This window comes from Muntiacus reevesi, chromosome 20 (assembly GCF_963930625.1).
Source record: "Muntiacus reevesi chromosome 20, mMunRee1.1, whole genome shotgun sequence".
Lineage (NCBI taxonomy): Eukaryota > Metazoa > Chordata > Mammalia > Artiodactyla > Cervidae > Muntiacus > Muntiacus reevesi.
In genome coordinates, this window is record NC_089268.1 from 47,702,681 (window position 1) to 47,719,792 (window position 17,112).

At 54.8% G+C, this 17,112-nt stretch overlaps 1 protein-coding gene across 2 annotated transcripts in view; it reads right to left on the minus strand.

The window, feature by feature from the left end:
* Positions 1-126: 126 nt before the first annotated feature.
* BMP6 (bone morphogenetic protein 6) overlaps positions 127-17,112 on the minus strand; it is a 143,676-nt gene continuing 126,690 nt past the window's right edge. Inside the window, exons 3-7 of one of the 2 annotated variants that reach the window (XM_065913339.1) lie at positions 11,062-11,210; positions 10,247-10,444; positions 2,597-2,673; positions 1,717-1,827; positions 127-1,611 (exon numbers count right to left, since the gene is read on the minus strand). In XM_065913339.1, the coding sequence (XP_065769411.1) occupies positions 1,462-1,611; positions 1,717-1,827; positions 2,597-2,673; positions 10,247-10,444; positions 11,062-11,210 (685 nt within the window). In that variant the 3' untranslated portion in view covers positions 127-1,461. Of the gene's footprint in view, positions 1,612-1,716; positions 1,828-2,596; positions 2,677-10,246; positions 10,445-11,061; positions 11,211-17,112 lie in introns of both variants that reach the window. The other variant, XM_065913338.1, reaches the window with a different exon arrangement.

A 17,112-nucleotide genomic window follows, 5' to 3' on the forward strand; every position in this document is an offset into this window, starting at 1 on the left:
CGACGTGGCCGCTTAGCACAGAGCGCCTGGTGGTAAGAACCTGGGAAACGAGACCCCGTCCGCTGTCTGCAGCAGACGGTAACAGCAGGGTCCCGGCCAGCCTCTGCCTTAAAGGAAATCTTTATTAATCATGTATGGTTCACAGATGTTCTTTTTAAAAAAAAAAACAAAACCCCAACTTTCTAGAGAAGCACAATCCTCATGAGTGGCTTCAGCTTTGCATTATGAGTCTTGTTTTAAAAGAAAATCAGAAAATCAGAGTGGTACAATTTGTTTACACTATAATACTTTCTAAATAAACTTAAAAAAAAAAAAAGTCTGGTCTTTCCTTAAATGTTACAGCAGAACATAAAATAGACAATAAATTATAGTTTCTATTTACAAAGAAGCTGTAAGTGCAGATATATATATCATAAATGTATTATTTAATCAGTTTAGTATGAAATTGGTTTCCTAGTACATGATCGTGAAAAAGACATCTTAAAAACATTCTCATATTTGATCTGAGTCTCATTTTCAACAGGAGAACACCGTGATTTCGATTCCCAACCCACATGCCTGTCCTAACCCCTTCCTAAGTCTGGATGACTTAGAAAGTCCTCAGCCGATCGCCTCTACTGGTTTAACCCCTTGACGCGGGACGCTGTCCCGTCAAAGAACCGCATTACCAACACAGAGGAGGTGATGCTCCTGACGTAAATGAGCTTTTCAGAGAGCCAGCCCCCACAGGAAGGGGTGCGGACGGGTCGCTCGGTTAAATGATGGCTTTAAAAAGACCTCTCTCCTCCGTGGAGCCTCCCCCTCAAAGATGGGGGTCACTCTTATCTCTGCTTTTGGTCCTAGCACAAAACACCAAGTGCCGGGGCGAGGAGAGGGGTAAAGGCCCTAGTTTAACAAATAAGTAGTATCTTCTCACACCAACACGCCCACACGTGACAGCAAGACTTGAGACAAAAGGCACGCAGTTGCGGGCTGCTCAGCCGAGACCCGCATTCCCGGGGCCAGATCGGAACAGAGGGCCGACCTTCCTGTGATCTGCAAACTCGGCCTTTGAGAAACTACTGAACCCGCTAATATTTGAGCCAAAGAAGACTTTTACTTCAAGATTATTTTCCCTATTTACTCTCTAAAACCACAAGGAGCTTGGATCTAAAGCAGTAACTGATTTCGGTGGGTTTGGGGAGGGTGCAGAGGGGAACCCTTCCAAATTACGTTTCTGCAGTCCCCAGACTACAGACGCTCGAGCACCGCTTCCTAGAGCCCAGCGGCACTCACAACGGTCACGGTGTGAGCAAGGGGCGGACGGGGTCCCTTCAGACCTGCGTCAGGCGGAAAGGCCGCCGCCAGCCCGAGGTGGCGGCGGGGTCGCCTCCTGCGTCCCGGGGGCCTCCGTGGCGTCTCAAGGCAGACGTGGGCCGGGAGTCCAGGCAGTGCACGGCGTCCCCAGCCGCCCAGCCCGAGTCAGTGGCAGCCGCACGCTCGGACGACCATGTTCCTGTACTTCTTCAGGATGACGTTGGAGTTGTCGTCGAAGTAGAGCACCGAGATGGCGTTGAGTTTCGTGGGCGCACAGCACGGTTTGGGGACGTACTCGGGGTTCATGAGGTGAACCTGTTGCAGAGACGGGAGGAGGGGGCAGTTAGGGACAGTCCCTGGTCCCGGCTCACCCCCCACCCTCTGCCACCCGTGGCGTGGAGCCAGCCAGCCAGCGCTCACCAGGGTCTGCACAATGGCGTGGTTGGTGGCGTTCATGTGCGCGTTGAGAGGGAACGAACATTCTCCGTCACAGTAGTTGGCAGCGTAGCCCTTGGGGGCAATGATCCAGTCCTTAACCGGACGCAAAAGGAAGTGACAAGGGGTCAGCACACACACCCTGCACGCTCAGGAACCCCACGAGAAAGCCTCGTTCAGGCGGGGCAGCTTAGGAGACAGACACGGGGTCAGGGACACACGAGGGGCAGAGGGAGGTGCAGACCTGCCGAGTCTGGCTCTGGAGCCCGGGTTCCCCCCACTGGGCGCCCCCTGCCCCTGGCCTGCCTGGAGGCCCGCTGGTGGTGGGCTCCAGGAACCTGGACCAGAGGTGCCTCCTGGAGTCCAGGGTACCCGTCCCCATAATGCCACCTGCACACGGGAACCACCTCCAGTCACGTGGCACCTAGAATTTGCCTGAGCAGTGGCTTCAGGAAGGGGGCAGAACACAGGTGCCCTTCCAGTCTGGGTGAGCTAATAACTGTCAGGTCAGTTTTTCCAGCCCTTTCTGGAAACCCAGTGCACGCTGTTGAAATAAATGCCCAAAGCAATACTAGCCCTGGGGCCCGAGAGAACGAGCGAAGAGCTCTGGGCTGGCTGTGGAGCTGCAGGGACTCGGAGGCCGTGAACCTGGGGCCCCCTAGAGAGGTGTGGGGAGGCGGGGTCGGGGGGGGTCTTCAAGGACAAGTGGGCGGGCTGTCGCCCCCTCCCCTCCAAGACCTGGGCATCTGAAAGGCTCCTAAGCACCTTCCCAGGAGGAACCTTCCTGACCCTGAGACGCAAGGTCTCTGATGCCGCCGCCGCCTCCAGGGAGAGAGGAGACCCTGAGCCAGTCAGGAGCACTCACCTGCCACCCCAGGTCCTGGAAGCTCACGTAGAGTTCGTGCTTTCTGCAGGCCGTTTTCAGCTCGCTGCTGTTGTAGTCTGCTGGGGATCAGAAGGCGCCCCCGTCACTCACTCACGCCTTGCTTCACAGCCTCACCCCGACGCTTGGCGGCCTGGGGCACCCAGAGCTCTGCAGGCTGCCAGCCGCTCGGGCATCTGACACACAGTCTCCCCCCTTCCCCGGGGTCGGGCACACCGGCTCCCGTCGCAACACGCCCGCGCTGACCTGCGTGGACCCCTTTCAGCAACAGGGGCGTGTCGTGATCCCCTACTGGAGCAAGACACCCCAGAGCCCTGACTCGGAGGACACGATTCACATTCAAGACAAACACGCCGGCAGGTTCTGATTCTAATGGGGACCGTCCTGAAGCTGCTCGGGGGCCCTGAGGACAGCTTGGGGGGGCCAGGAAGGGCCTCCTGAAGGGGGTGCCCCGGAGCCAGGCCTGGCCAGGAGTGGGGGGCCCTGCTGTCCAGCCCCGTGACCGGGTCAGTGTCCCCCAGCCCGCACTAAGCCGCCCCAGGAGAGCAGCGCTCTCTGGAGTCGGGCCCCACCAGCCTGGTTTCCCACCCCCGGCTCATCGAGGGCTGACAGAGCTGCTTCTGGGCGGCATGCCCTCCCCGAGGTGCCCCAAGAAACGAGGCTTCTGTCCTCCAGCGACTCGGGGAGCGGCAGGGGTGATGCGTGACATGCCCAGCTCACTCCAGCACAAAACAGAATCTGGACGCCGTGCATGGGTGGGGCTGGAGAGAAACCCCCCCACCCCGGGAGGTCAGAGAAGCGACAGTTACGAGGCGTAGGAGGAGGGGAGCGCGGTCATGGTGGGGTGAGTGTGAGGACACGTGAAGAGCGACCCAAACCGTGGAATCTCCTCTGTGATCACTCCAGCTCCTCATGGGTCCCCAGAGAGCCCAGGATGGGGGCTGTTCCCCAGAAAGACCACCACGGGATCACAGCTCGGAACTCAGGCCAGCCTGACCTTGGGGGAAGGGGGCAGTGGCGATGGAGGTCAAGTCTTGAGCCCCGTGTGACAGCTCTGGACACGGGGCGCAGGGGAGCCCGCGGATGGGCAGGCATGTCCACGTGTGGAGCGCGACCTGCCGGATCCCTGGGGAGGGGCAGGGCACCCCGTGTCCCAGGCTGCTCTTCCTGGGGGGTGGGGGGCTGTTCCTCCCCCGCGTCCCTTATAACCCAACTGGAATCCTGAGTGCAGCGCTCCCCCGAGGCCCAGGAGTTGCTCCAGAGTATCATCAGACTGGGGAAGGGGCGCTGCGGCAAACCCTGAATCCCCCCAGTACACAGACCACTGGGGGGGGGGGCATCAGAAGAGGGCAGAGCCCCTGGCCTCGTGGCACCTGTGCCCACCCCAGGCAGAGGTCCGGACAGAACCGGACCGGAGGACCCCTGGCTGGTGTCAGGATGCAGGAGGGGAAGTTTCTTGTTCTCCCGGCTGGAACCGAGATGACGTGGGCAAGGGCTCCCGGCTGACACTGCTCTGGCTGACCCACAATCCCACCCCCGGTTCTGGCTCTTTCTCTCCTGGGGCCAAAGGCTGGGGGATGCTCAGGAGAGTGGGTGGTGGGGCGGGGAGCTGGACGAGAAGGGCAGGGCCCTCATCACACCCCAGGCGGGGCTGCGCAGCCCCTGGGGAGGCGGCGGCATCTGAGTCTGGGCAGTCCTGGCCCAGCCTGAGCCCAGGGGTCCGGGCAGCAGGCCTACTGCCTCTCCAGCCCCAAGAGGAAGAGAGAGAGAAACACTGGAGGGAAGAGACAGAGGCAGGGCAGCCTAAGAAACCAGGGCCCAGGGGAGGAGCCAGGGCTTCTGCAGAAGCCCCCCCCCACCCCCTGGGGCTGTGGGGGCTGGTCCTGCCCCCTCCCCCTCCCCAGGCCACACCAGCTGCAGGCCCCACTCGGCCAGGAAAACACGAGAACAGCGGGCGCCCAGAGCATGCTGTCCACACAGCCCAGTTTCTCCGAGCTCAGGCTAGTCCTCCCAGAGGAAACTTGTTTTTTAAAGGCAACAATTCCCTGCTCTCATTTCCCTTCCAGCCTCGAATGACAAGGTCAGGGACAAAGAGCAGCTGTTCCTTAGCACCTCTGTCTGCACCGGTCTGGACGCTCTTGTCCCACCTCTGCCGGATCCACCAGCTCCTCCCAGAGGAGGCTCTGGCCCCCACGTACCCCACGATCCATGGGGCTTCCAAGGCCTGCCGGAGAAAGCCCAGCTCCTGCACCATGACGCTGCAGGATTTCTGGTGTCAATAATCTCATCAAGTGTTTGGGGGGGGTGGTCGGCGGGGAGAGGGCAGCTTGATTTTCCGTGTCTCGATTTTGTTTACAACGGGATGGTTAGCACAAGAGGCAACAGTGAAGGCCCATCCCACTCGTTTGTGGCTGCAAGATTTCAAGGTCTCACACGGCTCCATCTAATCGGGGCTCTGATCTCTTCTCAGCCTTTGTCTTAATGAGTAAGAGAATAGGGAGCTAAGAATCTGGACAACAGAGACACCCTTAAAGGCTGAGCCTGGAGACTCCCTGCTCCATGTACCTCTGTTCCCAGCCCCCACCTAGAGGGGCCTGGCCCCCAGCGCCCTCCTGGGAGATGACAGTACTCGATGGATCATTTGAGTGTCTGGCAGTATCTGTTTATGTCTCTTATTTATTCAGCCTACTGGCCAACAGCACATTCATAAGGGGTGAACCCTAGGGATGGAGGAGAAGGTCAAGGTCTAGTCAGCTTCACTCCTTGGCAACTTTTACCCTAAAAGGGACTTAATGGCAGAAGAGAGTCAAGTATTATGGACATGGAGTTTGGAACAAGTCTAACTTTCCAATCACTCATGCCACACTTGTCCTCCACAGCTGTGGAGAATTAAGTTCTGGTTTCATTTAAAAAACCCTGGACAAGCCTCTACCTCTTGACTGAGACATCTGGGAGCCAAGCTGCTGGCCCTAAAATTTGAATTTAAGGTCAAAACGACAAAATCCCCAATGCCTTTTAAAAGTTTAGTCGCTTAGCTGTGTCCATCTCTTTGCAACCCCTGTGAACTGTAGCCTACCAGGCTCCTCTGTCCATGGAATTTTCCAGGCAAGAATACTGGAGTGGGTTGTCGTGCCCTCCTCCAGGGGATCTTCCTGACCCAGGGATCGAACCCAGGCCTCCTGCATTGGCAGCAGATTCTTCACTGTCTGAGTCGCCAGGGTAGCTCAATGCCTTTGAAGAACTAGAAACAGCGAGGTCACAGCCCTGACCCACGTCCATTCTGCCCAAGCATCGCGTGTCCGTAGTGGATGAGCCCACTCATCTCTGGCATGTCCACCCATGGAAGCAGACAAGGAACTAGAGGGGACAGCTGCCAAGAACTAAAAGGCTGAGCAAACACTGATCTGTGAGGAGAAGCGCTCCTAGTCCGTGGACTGAAATTCCCTGAAATCTACAGCGAAAGATGGCATAGTTATAATAAAGTAGCCGCATCGCTGTTTTGCAAGTGATGAGTTCTACTTTTCTTCAGCTGGAAGCATACTGAATGGTCCCAATTGGAACGTTCAAGAGTTAGAAGATATGAACTAGCAATAAGAAGGTCAATAGTATATTTACATGTACCAGAGCCACCTTTTCTCCTAGGACCCCTACAGATACATGTTTGAGTGGGCTGGAAAAAGACAGAAAGGAGAATTTAAGAGATGCTCACAGGTAGCATCTGAATCAATGAAGAGCTCACTTTGAAGAGAGGGAGGGTCTTGGGACCTTACTGGTTTATGACAGTCAGCAGGGCTGAGTGATGGCACCACGAACATTAAGGATGAAGGGGACCCAAAGTTAGCTAATCCAATCTGACATAATTGTTCCAAGTGGCAGAAAATGTTTTAAAACCATCTGCCAAAACACAGAGCAAGTCTCATTCGTGGTGTTGGCAGCCAGCTGGTAGACATGGCAGAAAACCTCAGACTCACCAGCTGAACTGAAATTGCATTAACTATCCCCGCCCCAAAGATGTCTTGGAAAGATCTTGAAAAATGAGCTAGAACAGAATCTAGAAACGCCACACGGAACCATAGCTCAAGGCCAGCTGTTCACAACTCTTGTAATGGGTCGGTTAGGTGTCAGGTCCCCCTGGAGACAAAATCATGGACCCCGAGAGAAAGATACTGTGAGAGAAGGTAGGCGGCAGCAGGTAGGATGAGACCATCTAATGAGCTCCGGGAACCGTGGGCAGGGTGGGCGCCACAGGGTCAGTGGCTGCGTCACTAGCATCCCCAGTGGGCTTGCACCAGGACTAGTAAAAGTGTCAGAAAGATGAACGACACGGTCCAGACCATACGCAAGCCCACTGGAGAAGTGCAACGCAGCTCTCACCCCTCGTTCACTCAGAGCAAACGAGGGGAAGAAGCCCATCCAGGGAGACTCGGATCCAAACCCACTGTTTCGGTGCATGTGTTTGGAAAGTCCACTAGAAGCCACGGAGAGATGTGACAGCAGATCCGGGGGAGGACGGGGACAGGCAGCTGGGCTCTCGGCCTTTCCCTTGCTGAGGACTGGTCCTGCCGTCTCCAGCACTGGTAGCGCAGTTGCAAACACAGACGCGTATTTCCCTGCCACGTTTCACCTGGATGACAGACAGCTGGAGGACTAACGCTCGCTCCTCTGCCCAGCGGCAGGACGGCGTCTGGTGGGCGACTGCTGCTGGTCGTTTCAGTGGAGAAATGTTAATTCCCTAGGAGCACACCGTGGAAGACGGGGGTAGCAGGGGCCAACACCCTCTTCCTTCAACCTCCAGAAAGACTCTCAAGAAGCCCTACCTGGGCTCACACAGTCACACGTGACCATGGCTGTTTGTCTCAGCAGCATCTACAAAGTTCATGAAGACCCAGCAGCAATTTGGCCCCACAACAGCCCAGAAAGAAAGCATGAACCGGCTGGTCCGTCCCCCTGGGCAGCAGATCCTTATCTTTCTGGAAATCGTTTCTCCAAGAGCAAGTGCCTCTGCACATCCATCCCCATTAATGGCAAGAGTAAGTAAGGAGGAAAGAACCAAAGAGAGAAAGCCTGCAGCGGACTTCCGTGGCGATCCAGTAGTTAAGAACCCTCTTTGCAATGTAGGGGACACAGGTTTGATCCCTGGATGGACAACTAAGCCCGTGAGCCACAACGAAGATCCTGCATGCTGCAACTAAGACCTGACACAGCCAAAAAATAAATACATTTAAAAAAAAAGAAGTAGTAAAGCAATACTTCAGTGGGTCTAACCCAGATCATTAATTGGACCATCTTGAGAGGATCTTTGAAGATAGTGGGGGGAGGGAGGACCCTCCAGTGTAAGGGGTTTAAACCCCCTTTTGTGAGGGCAGAGGCTTTTGTTAGGAACTCTGCCTGAGAAGAACAAAGCTCATTCCAGAGTATAGGGCTGGGAGGCGCAGGGGTAGGAAGACTCAGAAAAAGCAGATATACTTGCCTCTTCTTACAAATCAGTCCACCTTTAATACTCATATTTAATTTAAACTCATCAAACTGGAAACAAAATGCTGAAGGGACTTGGAAGAGAATAATTCAGTGATGCCACAGAGACCCAAATCAGAGATGACATGTTTTCTCAATTAGAAAAGAAACTGTGTGTGTGTACTGGCAGGGGCGGGGAGGTGGAATAAATCAAGAGAAATTTTCATTTTAAAAAAAGCAATCAGCATCCCAAGAGCTGCCTTCATGTCTGAGGTCCCAGCACCAAACTGACCGCAGCTCATTAATGAATGGACGCCATTGGCGGGCTGCACCACCATGCCCCGAGGAGAAGCCTGGGATGATTGCTGCTCAGAAGGCTTCCTCCAAAGCGCATACAGGAAAGTCATCGCTGCTTCTTTTTCTTTAAACCCTAGCCCTGACTGTGTCTAGTGGTAAACACAGGAACACCCATGCTGGGCGAAGCTTCCAAGAAACACCAGGAGGACAAGCGGCAAAATGTCACAGCACGCTGGGTGGTGCACCTTCTGGTTCCACATCCAAGTTACTGGTAACAGAAACGGCTGAGTCAGAACCCAGAATGAAGACACTGCTTCCCACAGGAAAACTGGGTGCTTTGGAAAGTTCCACAAACTCTGTCCAGCTGCGGAAGATGACACTGCTTTAAAGTCACCTGGAAGAGTTAATGCATCTTCCTGGCGTATTTTACATCCCTTCCAAGGAGCCTGACATACCTGCTAAGAACTTCCTATGGCTGGAGGCACCTCATCTTTGAGCCAGAGTGATGCTTCTCATTCAATCCCAACAAAGCCACCGAGAATCAACCGCTCCCACTTAACCGCTGGGTAACCCGAAGCCGAACTGGATTAGGTTCGTCCTCAGTCACCAAGTAGGGCTTCCCAGGTGGTGTTAGTGTTAAAGAACCCGCCTGCCAATGCAGGAAGCAAGAGAGATGCAGGGTCAGCCCCTGGGTCGGGAAGATTCCCCTGGAGGGGGGCAGGGCAACACACTTCAGTATTCTTGCCTGGAGAATCCCACGGACAGAGGAGCCTGGCAAGCTGCAGTCCATAGGGTTGAAAAGAGTTGGACATGACTTAGCATACACACACAAGCGCAAAGTTACAGAGCACTGATGAGGAAAGCAAGATCTCTGACTGCAAATCCCACAGTGAATCCTCAACTTCGTGCCTGATTTCTGGGCTGGTTAAAGGGAAAGGAAACCCAGAAGCTGCAAGCATCCACTTTAGAGCAAGACGCACCTTGTTCTTAGTTTAACACTGACCAGCTCTGCGCTGCATATCAGCGCCTGCACACCCTCCCTCCTGTTCTGAAGACTGGACTTCTGCATCTCCCCCAGGCTCTGCATGGGAGGGAGGCTGTCTGCAGGACTGCTGAACTGACACTCCAGCGGCAGCGAGGGCTGTTTCCTCTCTCTTGCCCTTTGAACCTGCCTGTTAAGGGCAGGCAGGGGGCCACACCCCAGCCCCTAGCTCCAGGGCTGAGGCCGACCCCAGACCAGCTGTCTGCTGAAGCTACCGCAGAAGAGGCGCTCTCGTCCCGAAGCTGAGGTTGCCTTCCTGAGCACCATATGTCGAGCTAGGCTTTCTGAGAACGCCACCAACAAAGGAACACAGCAAAAGGGATTCCGACTATCTGCTGAGCCTGTGGGTCTCACCACATCTCAAGGCAGAACCCCGAACTTCCCAGGTGAATGAAAAGCAATGAAACCCATCATAGAGGGCTGCCGGAGCTGACTTGCCATCACTCCCAGCCAAGAGCACTGACAAACACAAGCCCGCCTTCCACAAATGCATGAAGTCTGTACATCACCACCTCCCGGCATGATGGATTTGGAGAAGATGGAGGCATTCCCAGATCTTCATGGGAAAGAAGAGCTGGGAGAAATCTGCCCAGACAGAAGGACGCTTTTCTGGAACAACAGGCACTGAAGCTGTCTCAACCTGCAGAGGATCTTGGGGTCACAAGGGCTCCCCTCTGATGGCCTAGGGGCCCCCAGATAATCAGGGGCTGACCGGGCACCTACGGCTTCGCGTGGGCCTGCAGAAGCCGGGCAGCGTCTGCAACCCTCTGCAGGTCCTGTGTCCTCACGGACACCCCGGGGCCCACAGGCGTGCTGGCAAGACAGCGACCCCGACCCACCTGAGGCGCTGGAGGCCCGCGACACGTCCTGGGCCGGGGTGGAGCGGTTCCGGGCCTGCTGCCGGCGCCGTCCAGGGGCCGACCGGGCACTGCGCATGTGGACCTCGCTGGCCTTGAAGAAGGCCACCATGAAAGGCTGCTTGTCGTAGGGGCCGTCCCTGCCCACCAGGCCCGCAGCTCCGGGGCTGATGCTGAGCCCTGCAAGGCAAACCGAAGCACACCTCTGGGATGTGGCGCCGAAGCCTGGCATCCACTCGCAGCGGCACAGCCAAGCCTCCCGGGCGCCCTCAGAGAGGAGGAGCAGGTCTGAGGGCAGACACGGGGTACCCTGAGCCTCCCCTCTTCCTGCCGGGGTCCCGGGAGGCAGGGAAAGGGCTGGCGGGACCCCCAGTTCCCCTGCATCTGCTGCTATCCTCCGTTCATGCCCACCTTCCTGATCTTATGTCTCCCACTCAGGAAGGCGACCTCAGGGGCTGACTGGGTCTAGCCCGAGTGGACCGGGCGCTGCTGAGCTCTGATGCTGCAGGAGGGGGTGCGGGAAGGGCCCCCACAAACCTACTCGACGTCAGCACCTAGACCTCGCCTCGGCCTTCCTCTTTAACTCAGCACCCCCGTGCAGCCGCTCTCTGAGGCTCCCCTCCGTTGGCTCCCGGACCGTCTAACCGTCCCCGAGTCCTTGCCAGGAGGCCCCAGGGGCAGGGCTCTGCTTGTCCACCAAGGCTCCGGGAGGTCAGGAAACGGGGGGGGCCCGCCTAGGGACCACGGCTGCCCACACCCGCCACCACGGAGGCGAAGGCCCGAGTCCGCGAGCTCACCGTCGCGCGTGACCACGCTCAGCTGCAGCCCCATGTTGTGCTGCGGGGTCAGGACCCACAGGTTGCTGGTGGCCGTGATGTCGAACTCCAGCCAGCCCGCCTCCGAGGCCCACACGGCGCGCGTGCCCAGCAGGAACAGGTCCGAGTCCCTGGAAGAGAGGGGAGACGCTGGGTGAGGGTGACGGCCCGGCCCCCGCGGTCCCGCCCGGCGTCGGAATGCAGGCAGGACGAGGGCCCGCGGCCGCCCATCACACAGGACACGCGCCCGGCGCATCCGGGGGAGTGCGCGTGTGCTGGGGCCACACGCTTCCTCCCGACACCCGAGGGCCCCTGCGTCACAGAGGTTTTCAGATTTAAGACAAATAAATAAATAAGTAAACAGGCCTGCGGTTGTTCACTTTATGGCTAGTGAACTCTAAAAAGAAAATGGAAGAAAAAAATTTTTTAACAAAGAAAATGGAGGGGGAAGTTGTGAAGAAAAGGATGAAGAAGATACTAAAATCAGGATTAGTAAAGACGAGCATTTACTAAATTTTGCTTTATTTATTTATTTTTTTAAATGAGGGCCCGACAATCCTCACATGTTTTTAGTTCCTGGGAAGGGGGAACCAGGGTTCACATGCTATTTCTGAGCATCAATACCTTTCTTTTAATCACGCCTTTGCACACGGCCTGCGGTCAGGGCCGAGTCCTTGCTTGTGTGGCCCACAGACTGGAAGTTGGTGTCAGCCCCGCCGTGAGCCGCCTGGGCTCCTGTGAGGCAAACTCCCCGAGCCCATTCCTTCCACTGGACTCCACAGGGCTGCTCTTATATTTACATACACTTTTTTTTTTTTTTTTTTTACAGTTTCCAGCTAACATAACCCTAGGGATCACGGACAGACAGGGTGAGGGACCCATACGCTGACAAGGCGGCGTGAGGGATGGTCACCTCGGGGTATCGCAAGGACACCCATCTGAGTCGATGTCCGGGTCACGGGCGCAGAGTGGCCTGGAGTTCCTGTGACAGGCAGGGGCGGGCTTCTGCCCTCCCCGGAAAGACGCAGGCCCCCTGGGGCTGGAAACATTCTGCATGGAGAGCTTACCGGGCAGAAACAGGACTAGAATTCAGTACTAAACTTAAAATGAGCATCATAATACAAACAGCATACATTTAAGTCAGTTACAAGGTGCCTGCATCTGCTTGGCTTGGGCCATCCTGCAAAGTAGGCAGAGTATCATTACCCCCATTTTACAGCTGAGGAAACCGTGACTTGGATGTGAGTTCACAGACACGTCATGGTCAAGGCCAGAAGCTAGTGGATTCCAAGTTTTCCACAGTGGCCTTCCCGCCTTTTGAGATCATGATGAAAGGCAACCTGCGACAAAGGAATAAAATGGATCTCTAGTCCATCCAGTGGTCTGGAGGCCAGCGAAACATCTGCGTGAAAAGTCTTAGACTTCTCAGAGGGTAAACAATTATTCCTGCTTACGTGGCTCAGAGCTGGAAGGCAATGCTATTGTCATCTTTTCCAAGCTCGGAGCAGTAGGTGTGGCTACGCAGCGTTTACTCAGCTGTTGGACAGGGTCTACAGGAGGCACGCCCAGCCTGCCATCTATAAAGCCCCCCCTTCAGCTCATGTCACACCCCCTGCTGGCAAATTACCCCCTACCCCCGTCACTGAGATGACTGTGGGCAGGCAGACGGGGGGTGTTCGTGGAAAACAGCAAGAGGGGACGCAAGTCCAAAGCTTTGAAGTGAGGATGTGAAGACATCAGCTCTGTTCTGGAAGGTAGGAAAGGACTCTCATCCAGAAATAACACAGAACCAGGAGGAGCAATGTGGGGACAGTCTGGTCCTGGAGGAAGCACCAGACACATTCTTATCAGGGGAGCAGCTTCTAGAATGAGGACATGGTGGGGATGTCAGCGTGAGGACTGCCCCGAGGGTCAACAGGGCCCATGGGGGGCTATGGCTGAGGGGCGCTGGTCGCTAGAGCTTCAGTGGGGGCAACTGGCACATGTCCTTAGGACTTGTAACAAGGATGAAAGATATACAGCCCAAGATATAAACGTAACATGACTGGTAAAAAGAGCTCAGTTCAGTTCAGTCGCTCAGTTGTGTCCAACTCTTTGCGACCCCATGAATCGCAGCACGCCAGGCCTCCCTGTCCATTACCAACTCCTGGAGTTCCCCCAAACCCATGTCCATTGAGTAGGTGATACCATCCAACCATCTCATCCTCTGTCGTCCCCTTCTCCTCCCACCTTCAATCTTTCCCAGCATCAGGGTCTTTTCAAATGAGTCAGCTCTTCGCATCAGGTGGCCAAAGTACTGGAGCTTCAACATCAGTCCTTCCAATGAACACCCAGGACTGATGTGCTTTAGGATGAACTGGTTGGATCTCCTTGCAGTCCAAGGGATTCTCAAGAGTCTTCTCCAACACCACAGTTCAAAAGCATCAATTCTTCAGTGCTCAGCTTTCTTTATAGTCCAATTCTCACATCCATACATGACCACTGGAAAAACAATAGTCTTGACTAGATAGACCTTTGTTGGCATAGTAATGTCTCTGCCTTTTAATAAGCTGTCTAGGTTGAGCTAGAATGAGCTTTTATATTTCAAAAATAGGGTTCATGACAAAGGCATGGGGGAGTCTGTCCGCTGAGAAAGTGGGGGATGGGACAGAAGGCCACCATCCAATAATGGGGCAGAGACAGCAGAGGACAGGAAAAAGAGGGGGAGGGTGTGGTTTAAAAAGGGCAGAGGAAGCTTGTGAAACCATGGCGGGGAAGAAGTGAAGTCCGCAGGGTGGGTGGGGCTTGGTGGACACGGGAGCCTGCGTTCCAACCTGATGCTGCTCCAGAGTCACCCAGGGCGCCCCCCACACCCCTCCCCCTCCCCCCCCCGCCCAGGACCTGGCAGTGCTTCAGGGCCGCACCTCGCTGCCTGTCTGGTGAGGACAGGGCAGATCCTCACCGATTAGGAGACCAGGGGGCCCACACACGCGGGGGCTGCCGCCGAGCTCCGGGACTCAGGGCACTGAGGTCAAGTCAAAGACGGTCACTCAAACGAGAGTGCTCAGGTCCCTGTGAGCAGGGGTGATGGAGCGCAGGGGCCTACGGTAACCTGGCTCAGGGCCTCCCCGGCAGTCCAGGGGTTAAGACTTCAGCTTCCAGTGCAGGGGCTGTGGGTTCAAACCCTGGTCGGGGAGCTGAGACCCCACAGGCCTCGTGGCCAAAAAACCACAACATGTAACAGAAACAAATTCAATACAGACTTTAAAAACTGGTGCACATAAAAAACATGATAATAATAACTGGGCTCTTGGGCTGGCGGAGCAGCAAATACCTCCTGGGCTCCCAGCGCTCAGGTACCAGCCGAGCGCACCCACCGCCCCTCAGAGGATGGGGAGGCCGGTCCCGTGACGGCTCTCCTCCGGAGCTGGCGGCGCACAGCCCGCAGAGGAGGGGTGTGTGACGGGCACACAGGGGTTCAGGGAGGTGACCAGAGCTTGAAACCGGAGCCCCGGCTCTCAGCCACCATGCATCCAAAAAGCAGGGTCAAGAAAAGCATAGGACGAGTGCCGTGTGATGCCGCTTATCTGTGGAATCTTAAAAACATTGATACAAAAGAACTTAATTACAAAACAAGAAACAGACTCACAGAGAACGATCTTATGGTTACCGGAGGGGATAGCAGGGGAGGGGTACACTAGGAACTGGGGATTAACAGATATACATGACTGTCCATAAAATAAACAAGGCCCTACTGTATAGGACGGGGAACTATATTCACCTATCGTGTAATAACCTATCGTGGAAAAGAATCTGAAAAAGAATATATATATATATGTATGTAAAAGAAACACGTTGCCATACACCTGAAACTAACACAATATTACAAATCAACTCTAGTAAAAATTTTTTCTAACGTACAGGGCAGAGATAAGTAAACACCCAGCAAGGGCTCGGAATAAAGTCAGAGATCCAAACCCACCGGCCACCAGTGCCAGTAGAGGCTGGATATAGAAGTCCGGTTTCAGATGCTCGGGGCTGGCAGGGGAGAGCAGTCAGGGGTGACCCCTCATCTCAGGGCAGAAGGGGAAGGTCGAGATGCCTCACACCCGCGGCTGGGGTGCCAGCAGCCTCCCCGGCTTCTCCCTTCTCCTCCTGAACACAACGCCCTCCGTCTGGACCACAACCAACACTGATACACACCCAGGAAGGGAGAGGACCTTTCACAAGAACGGCAGCGCTGAGGGGGGACCCCGCCGGGCCAGCGCTGCCCGTGACTCAGGTGTGTAAGAGACACTATTTATGGCAAGTCACTCAAGTGGGCCTGCCTGCCCACAGCTGTTCTTTCTTCAATGACACATGACCTTCTCCGTCTCTGGACTCTGTTCAAGGGTCGCCTCAAACATGACGCACCCGGTTTTGTGACATGAACAGCAGAGGTTCCCTTGTAAACCACTCCAGGGGCGTCAAGGTCTTCTTTATGCAAGAAGTGCATAAAGCGCAATTTTCAAACAGAAAGTCAAAAATCATTTTAGCAGACGAGAGAGGAAGGCAAGGGTTTTTACTGTTTTCTTATGTAATATATTGGATCACATCGATCACATCGAAACTTGTTACCAACTAGAAAGATAGAAAGGAAACAATATTTGAAAACAGAGTCCTAGAAATCAGAGTAAACTGCTACACACGGATTCAAGTAACAAGGCTGAATGAACATTACTGTATACGTTATATATCACATAGATAATAATATTCATTCACCCTTGTTACTTGAACTATATACATTATGTATTACAGGGGTTCCCTAGTAATTATTATTCCCAGACAATAAAGAATCTGCCTGCAATGCAAGAGACCTGGGTTCAATCCCTGGGTCAGGAACATCCTCTGGAGAAGGGAATGGCAACCCACTCCAGGATTCTTGCTTGAGAAATCCCATGGACAGAGGAGCCTGATGGGCTACAGTCCATGGGGTCACAAAGAATCAGACATACTGAGTGACTAATACTTTCTTTCATATTATGTATACAATATTATATACACCACATCCTGTGTTAGTGAAAGTCACACAGTTGTGTCCGACTCTCTGCAGTCCTGTGGACTGTAGCCCGCCAGGCTCCTCTGTCCATAGGATTCTCCAGGCAAGAATACTGGAGCGGGTTGCCATTCCCTTCTCCAGGGGATCTTCCTGACCCTGGGATCGAACTGGGGTCTCCTGGACTGCAGGCGGATTGCTTACTGCCTGAGCCCCAAGGGAAGCCCTCATACTATATTATATATACTGGGCTCCCTGGTAGCTCAGCTGGTAAAGAATCCACCTGCAAGGCAGGAGGCCCTGGTTTGATTCCTGGGTCAAGAAGACCCCGTGGAGAAGGGCATGGCAACCCACTCCAGTATTCTTAGGCTTCCCTGGTGACCCAGACAATGCAGACCCACGTGCAATGAGGGAGACCTGGGTTCGATCCCTGGTTTGGGAAGATTCCCTGGGGCATGGCATGGCAACCCACTCCAGTATTCTTGTCTGGAAAATCCCCACAAACAGAGGAGCCTGGTGGGCTACAGTCCATAGGGTTGCAAAGAGTCGGACGGGACTAAGCAACTCAACATAGCACATACTATACTATATAACCAGCCAAGCTCCCGCTGATTGCATGGCAGTTGAGTTTACCCAGTTTCCACTTCTAGGATGAGCATTGCATAAAGAGAAGTTTCAAGCATCAAAGGCACCAAAACTCTGTAAGGGATATGTCATCTTGGACAAACCAACACAAATCCCTTTGCCGTCAGGACAGTAACACAGCTCTGCCCTTACACGCTGTTCCCCTTGGATAGCTCTCACATGTGTTAGCTCCTCACAACTGCCAGTGAGTATTCACACCATCACAGGCGTACGGAGCGGGGAACTGAGGCACACGTGGGCCAAGCAGCTTGCTCACAGGCACTCAGCCAGCACGGGCACAGTGGGGATGTGGACGCAGGCAACCTGGCTCTGAACCATCATCACGGAGGTTCCCGAGGTCGGCGGGTATCAGACTGCCCTGGAGGCCACGTTAA